This window comes from Onthophagus taurus, chromosome 8, assembly GCF_036711975.1.
Source record: "Onthophagus taurus isolate NC chromosome 8, IU_Otau_3.0, whole genome shotgun sequence".
Lineage (NCBI taxonomy): Eukaryota > Metazoa > Arthropoda > Insecta > Coleoptera > Scarabaeidae > Onthophagus > Onthophagus taurus.
In genome coordinates this window covers 13180817-13188751 of record NC_091973.1, presented here as the reverse complement: position 1 = coordinate 13188751, position 7935 = coordinate 13180817, and the positions used below count along the sequence as shown (strand labels likewise).

At 33.4% G+C, this 7935-nt stretch overlaps 1 protein-coding gene across 1 annotated transcript; it reads left to right on the top strand.

Moving 5' to 3' along the window:
* Positions 1–1455: 1455 nt before the first annotated feature.
* On the top strand, positions 1456–2499 carry LOC139431201 (histone-lysine N-methyltransferase SETMAR-like). The gene has a single exon (XM_071198838.1). It carries the CDS (start codon positions 1456–1458, stop codon positions 2497–2499), a length of 1044 nt encoding a protein of 347 aa, XP_071054939.1.
* The last annotated feature ends 5436 nt before the right edge of the window (positions 2500–7935 follow it).

Below are 7935 nucleotides of genomic sequence, written 5' to 3'. Positions count from 1 at the left end.
AAGGCTGCCTGTTTCAAAATTATATTTTCCTAACTTTTGTAACAGTAAATCATGTTGTACGCAGTCAAACGCCTTGCTAAGATCGCAAAAAACGGCAGTTATATGCTCTCCATTTTCAAAACAGGACAGAGCCATTTCCACAAAATTTAATATTGCGTCACTAGTGCCCACGCCCTGCCTAAATCCAAACAGTAAAGTTGTGAATAAGTTGTTCTCCTCAAAATACTTAGTGATTTTCATATTTACAACCCTTTCAAAGATCTTCGAGAGTATCGGTAGAAGCGATATTGGTCGAAAATTCTGAATAAGCTCAGGATTGCCTTTTTTATAAATAGGGATAACCATACCAGCTTTAAAAACGTCAGGAAAAATATTCTCTTCAATACATATATTAATCAACCTAGTTAAAGGTGTGATTATAATGTCTTTGGCATCCTTTACAATCACCATATTAAATCCATATAAATATATCCTTAGTGCTTTCAGATTTGAAACTGTCAATTATGTCTCGTACCTGAATAATAGATACTTTCTGAAAAGCGAAGTTACATCCTATGGTGTTATAATTATTTTATCCGTAGTTTTAAACATAGATAAGGTATTTTCCAACAAGTTCAGAAAGATATCGAGATCACCATCAGGAGATCTATATATATTGAATATCATGACATTAAAATCCAGCAACTTTACTCTACAAATTTCATAATAAATTTCGTTAGACAAGTCACCAACGACGTCCAGCCTTTTGAAGTGGACTTTATTTTTGGTCATTATTATAACAGTATGGTGTGTTCACGTAAACTAAATTAAAAGCGGAAGCAATGTTTTGCATTTTTAATACAGTATGAGATTGAATCATCTGCTTCCTAAGTACATTGTTAATTTTTATTTTTTTTAACCTATTATGATAACATAATCATTTCGGGTAATGTCTTTACATAGGGCATCAACGTCAATAATAACTGATTCAAGCATTAGGTTTAAATATACATTCAATCGAGTACTCATCACTAAGTTGGTTTCTAATCTGCTGGTACGATCCTCGACCATTGCTGCCCGCCAAGAGTAGCACGCGCCGACGGGTAGAACATCGCCGCTCGACTCGATCCCCGAGAGAATGCTCGTCGCAAGTGCTTTGCCGCCGGCGGTTGTCCCCGCTCTGGTAATGCGCATCCCGCGATGTCCTCACCGCCGCGTCTTCAGCGGAACCCCCACCATCCGAGAGTGGAATACGTGGAGTATAGTCACAGTATATATATACCGATTGGTAACTTTAATTTTAGGAGATACACCCAACACGGACGTACGTATAAGTATACGTGTGTGTGTATATTCGGTGTCGTTAAGTGGGGGATAAACAAGCGTAGGGGTAATGTACAAATTGAATCGTTCATAGATTGTTGAGAGGCGAAGTTGGTCGCATCGCTTTGCAGTTAACCCTAGCAAAAAAAAACTATGATGTTGTTTACTGTAGCTGAAAAGGTACAGATTATAAAATGGTTTTATGGTGGCAATTCTGTAGCCCAAATAATTAATTTGTTTCCTGTGGCCTATGAAAACAGATCAATTCCTAGTCGCGGAACAATTTCAAATATTATTAAAAACTTTGAGCGACATGGATGTGTGTCTCCACAGAAACACAAATTACGAAGGGGTAAAAGAGATGAGTTACGTGATACGATGATATGTGCTGATGTTGAACGCAATAAAAATCAGTCAAGCAGACAAGTTGCGAAGACGTTTGCTATCAGCCATGTTGCCGTCCTAAAAACATTAAAGAAACACGGGTACAGGTCGTACAAGGTACAAAAAAGTCAGGAACTCTGCGAGAACGATAATATTACAAGGGCGGAATTTTGCTTTACTATGACGGAAATGGCCAACGGAAATGTTGATTTTATAAAAAACATTTTATTTACCGATGAATCTACATTTCCTTTGCATGGTCGGCATAATCCCAGCGTTGCTCGATATTGGAGTCGTGACAATGAACACAAAGTTTATGCGGCTCGTACACAATATCCCCAAAAATTAAATGTTTGGGCTGGCTTAGTAGGTGACCATATTATCGGTCCTTTTTTCATAGAAGGAAATTTAAATGGTCATAAGTATTTAAACATGTTGCAAAATGACGTAATTGGAAGTATCTGGTTCCAACAAGATGGTTGCCCGGCTCACAACAGCCGGCAAGTTAAAGAGTATCTTAACGCACAATTTCCAAATCGTGTAATATCTATTAACTTGGCCGGAACGTTAACTTGGCCGCCTAGATCACCAGATTTAGCCCCCAATGATTTTTTTCTATGGGGATATTTAAAATCGAAAATTTATGGTTTTGATGAAGAAAGGACAACCAATCTGGATGACTTACAAACAAAAATTCGCAATTGTATACAGGATATTAGTCCCGATATACTAGCGAATGTAAGGCGAACTTTTTACGATAGATTGGGCTATTGTTTAGCACAGAATGGTGGTTTATTTGAACACCTAATATAAAAAATATTTTATTTTTATAGTTTTTTGTTTTATTTGTTGTTTTACAAAGTTTATTTCAGTTACTTACGAATTGTTTTTATTTTTAGAATTAAGAATTTGCTTTGTCTTATTTGAATTTCATTTATTATATTAGTTATTATTTTTATAATATTTCTTATCATTGAACGATGTCAAACGACTGACTGCTCTCCGATCCACTACTCTTGCGATTCCCCTCCCGCAAACATACTCCGCGCGCATATGCACACACACAAGTATACTTATACGTACGTCCGTGTTGGGTGTATCTCCTAAAATTAAAGTTACCAATCGGTAGATTTAACGCAAGCATTCCGTTAAAATTTTTAATGGGTTTCGCCGAAGACTATCAAAAGATCTTGATAAACGTCTGTCAAGAACTTATTTTAGTGCACAGCAGGACGAATGATAACTGCTATATAAATGTTGACTGTGATAGAAAAGCCACTATCGAAATTGAGAAGATTGAATGGCACGTGTCACACGTAACTGTTAACGATGAAACGCGACTTCAACTGCTATCCAATTTAAGTGATAACAAACCGGTTTATATTCCGGTTAGAAAATGGGATTTGTATGAATTACCGGCTTTACGTAAAACCAAAACCGATATATGTAGGATTAGATTGTCAAATTAAAAAACACCTGTTTTAACAGTAACAAACTAAAGTATTTATTAATGTAAAGTGACAAACTATTAAACATTTAGTCTTTAAACATATTTAATACTCTTTCATTTACAACTGTATTAATCATTTATTTTATAAGAAAATAGTTCAATTACTCTTTACGTCTTTACGTCTTTACTCGTACCCGCTCTTCTTCATACTGCCCCAATCTCTCTCTACTGTTCTCCCTCTGAATTGTCCTCTCTCTCAATCCCACATATATGGCCTGTAAAAACTAGTACAAACTTAGAAAAACCGCGCTACGTCATAATCGGTTTCCAAAATAATAGAAAAGATTATTTTAAACAAGATGAAGAAGAAGAATTATCCGTATAATGCAATGAACATTGAAATGAACGAGAAGCGATACGTTGTAGCGTACAAAAAAAGATAATAATAATAACCAAAAACTCAAAAACGCCACGAAAAACAAGGTGCCGGCAATCTCAGCAGAGAAGGGGTGAATTTTTTTTCATAGGACGCCAGTGGATCTACGATAGTATTCCTTGTTTCAATGCCAATCACAACAGGACCCACTCTGAAGTGAAAGTGAATGACGAAAATCAAAGAAAACAAAATGAATAATAATAATAATACTCTATTAAAAGAATAAAAAAATAAAGTAACTTTTAGTGAAAGTTAAAAAAATAAATGAATAAATCTATTATAATAATAATCATTCAAAATCTTTAAGAAACAAAAATATAATTTAACCAAAGTTTACTCGAGTTACCTGTGATCTTACAAAATCAAAAAGTAAAAAAAAAATGAAATAAAAATAAACTAATCCAAATAATAATAAATAACTATTTCAGGTGAGCTCATCAAGCTAATTTTAGGTAAGTAACAATAAACTGTTCTATTTTTTTTTTATATTTTTCTTTTTTTTTTTAACTATGTTTTTTTATTATCTCAAACTTCATTATATTAAATTAATTTATGTTTAATTCAATATTTCTCCCAAAATATATATAACGTTTATATATTTGAAAAACACGTTTTTTTTGTTTGTTAACAGGTTACGAAAAAGACGACTCGACGAATGTTCCAGAAACGAGAAAATTAAGTAATCTGACCTTGAAAATTCTGCACACGTTGAAAATTTTGCTTTTCCGATGATAATTGTTTATCCGGAAAAATCATACGATCTTGAGAACGACGGTCTTTAACGATGTTCGTTTTTTGGATTGACGAACCGAAATCGACAGGTCGTAGACGGGAAAAATTAGTACCAAAAATAAATATCCAATACAAGAAGCTAAAAAAACGTAAAAAACCTATAACTGACGAAACAATGAGAAAAAGAATTAACGTTATTCTTACCGTCTCACTTCACGCATGAAAATTTATTAGAAGCACGTGTAAAAACGCAAAACGTGGTTTGAAAAATCCTCCCAAAGGAATACCGACGAAAATTTGCAAAAACTAACAAAAATTAATCGTCGAAAAAAATTCACAATGAGACCCACAATCCCAAAATAACTTTGAAGGGCACTACTAAACCCTTAATTTGATCTCAACGTAAAAAAACGCACGCAGATGTTAATAAAATTTAAACTTTCGTCGCTAGCTCAACGCTTCAAAAACTTCTCGAAAATCTTCACGTTTCAAGAACGGCCCGCTGCGTCGAACCCGTTCCGCCAAAAAACACGATCCGAAAAATTCAAGAAAATTAACCCCTCATCTATATGTAACCCTTCAAACATATTTAAAATAAATAATCTTTCTCAAAAAAAAAATCGCGTTCTCAAATTATTTCAAATAAAACCGTTACAACGTAATCGCTTATCGTAATTATTCCGCTTTTCAGTCTAGCTTTTATTTTAAAAACGCAACAGAACCGAAATGAGAAATGAGTATAACCGATAGAAAGGAAACATTCAATTTTCTCTTCAAACCTACCATTCCGTATCAATTTTTATCGTCAAAAGTGAAACGTGGCGTTTCTTGGATAGAATGCAATTTATTAAACATAATAATCAAAAATGAACCTAATGTACCTAAACTAATAAAAACTAATTGTTGTTGTGTTAATCATAAGAAAAATAGATTAAGCAATTGTACTCTATATAATGTGACCATTTTATATAACTTTTTAAAGGAATAAAAAAAACAACTTTTCTTTTGTAAAAATTATTATTTCAAATTTGATTTGAATACGTCTCTGGTATCTCTTACTCTGATATCTACTGCACATTTCTGATGACCTTGTATTTACCGTGAAACCCCGCGCAACACACGTTCTAAAATGTTTCAAGGTTTTTCTCGATGGTATATAAACGGTTAAAATTTTCATATGGAACTCAGTTACTACCTTCTACTACTACTCGCATCGCTCGCTTACGTTATAAAAGCAATTAGTATGTCACGGTTAAGCCAATTAGGACAGTGTCAATTTTCCCCGCGGATTACATCATGTCTATGGCGATCAGTTTTTGTTGATTTGGAGGAGGGATTCTCCGTATTTTTACCGAAACGTATCGCGGAGGTGATTACGGATGGTGAAATTACTGAGCTAGGAGGTATGAGCTTAATATTCAAAGGAGTAAAAGCTGTCCGACTTTGTAAAAACGTTAGAAAGTAAATAAATGTAAACGTTCTTATCGACTTTGTAAAAAAAAAAAACGTTAGAAAGTAAAATGTTAATACAATTTTTTTATCGATTTTGTAAAAAAAACGTTAATAAAAATCTATAAATATTACGTACATTCTTTAATAATTTTACAAAAACCTTTGAGTGGGGGGAGGTAACCTTTTTTTATATTAATTGTATCTTTATTCTCTTTTAAATGACACGTGACCGTGGCGTCACATGAATTTTAAATTTACGCGCGCCATCTATCGCCCATCAGGCAACACTCCCCCCCATTTATCGCTCAACTGTCCACCGCTAGGTGACGCCACACGAGCTAACAACTTGGTGGTAGGCAACAGCGCGCCGTACAGAACTCCACCGAAACAGGTAACCACCGAGTTGCTCCGCCATTTGGCGTTTCCCCGTACAGATATCTCTTGGGTTTAGTTCCACTACCAACCGCAATAGAAAAGTCACGAGGTAAATTTTAAGCTGCGCCATCTATCGCTCATCAGGTAAACCACCCCTTTCTTAGTTTCACTACACACCACCAGATGGCGCCGTTTTTTAGTTTCCCCACACACCACCAGATGGCACCTTTTTTTATTTAAAAAAAAGAAATAGAATTTTGACTTTCAAATTTCCCGCCAAATTTCAAATTTCCCGCGCTATGACGTCAGATTTACATAATTAAACAATGAGGAATGTGTTATTTCCCTGCAAAATTATCCTTACAACTTGTAAGTTTCATTTACGGTGAATCCTTATAATTGTTGGTGATTATTAATAATTTTTAACTATTATTCAGCAAGAGTATCCATTTTTTAATATTGGTTCAAGTATCGATGATTTTGTATCTTAACTTTCCGCAGCAACGACCTCTGGTGAGAAGGAAAGGTAAGTATTGATGATGTTATTTTGGAATTTGATCCTTAAGGTTTCTTGTAGGAAAGCAACACACCGAAGTGGATGTTTCCAAGATGGTAGAACGAAACGTTTGATTGAACGAAATTTCGCTCTTAGAAAAAATTACCAAAAAAAATTGGCTCTTACTAAAACCTGCATGAAAATAATAAAAAGAAAAATTAGGAAAAGAAAAACAAAACTTTTAGGATTCAAAAATAGATTAAGTAGGAAATTAGTTTAGTATATATATATATTTTTTTTTTTTAAGAGTAAGTTAATTATAGTATTAAGAATTTTATCCATGTTGCAAGTTGGGAATATACTAAATAATATACTAAAAAGATATACTAGAAAAAACTTCTTTAACTTGCTTTTATTTAAATATATATCGAGACTAGTTTCGAGGTTACACCCTCATCTTCAGTCGAAACTAGCAAAAACGAAAAACACATTAAAAAATTAAAATAAAACAGTTTAAAAAACTTACAGTCAAAATTTTCAAAGCGATTTATACATGAAAAGCGAAAAACTCAAACGAAAAAACATTATCTCGAAGAAAACTTCTTTAAAAGGTATGAACACATTAAAATTGAAAAATAAATAATCACAATAAAAACATTCACAATATAACTCAAAATGTAAAATAAACGTACGACATCAAAATATATTAAAAAATTTTGTCAAAAACGAAAAACGAAAAGATGTCGACGGTGAGACGAGAACAAAGGAACTGGGAAAAAGACTTGAGCGGGTTTTAAACCTGCATTGAACTATCCGGGCAAATAAACTTGTTATATAATTGTTTTATAATCTCTCAGAGACATAAAAATAGGTTTATTATACAATTGAAGCTGATCATTTAATAATTCGCAGTTATTGTTATTTTTGTGTTTGTTAATTTCCAAAATTTCGAGCAGATCTAGCTTATAACCTTTTTCACATTTATGTAGAAGTTTTGTGTTATTATAGTCTATCTTGTGGCCTGTTTCAATGTGATGTTTAAATACATTGGAATTATCTTTAGTTTTGTGTTCTCGTATACGAGTCTCCAATTTACGCCCTGTTTGCCCAATATAAACTGAGTTACAATTAGAACAACCAATAGAATATATGCCACATTCTTTGAAAATATCTTTGTTCTTCATATGGTAGTTGGATAAAAGTCGAAGAATCGTGTTATTATTCGAAAATGCCAAGGAAAGATTATATTTGGAAAAAATGTGTTTTGCCTGAAAAGTGACATTATTGAAAGGAATGGGCTTATATTTC

Coding starts and splice junctions, on each gene's coding strand:
- LOC139431201 (XM_071198838.1), top strand. CDS start 1,456: ATGATGTTGTTTACTGTAGCTGAAAAGGTACAGATTATAAAATGGTTT.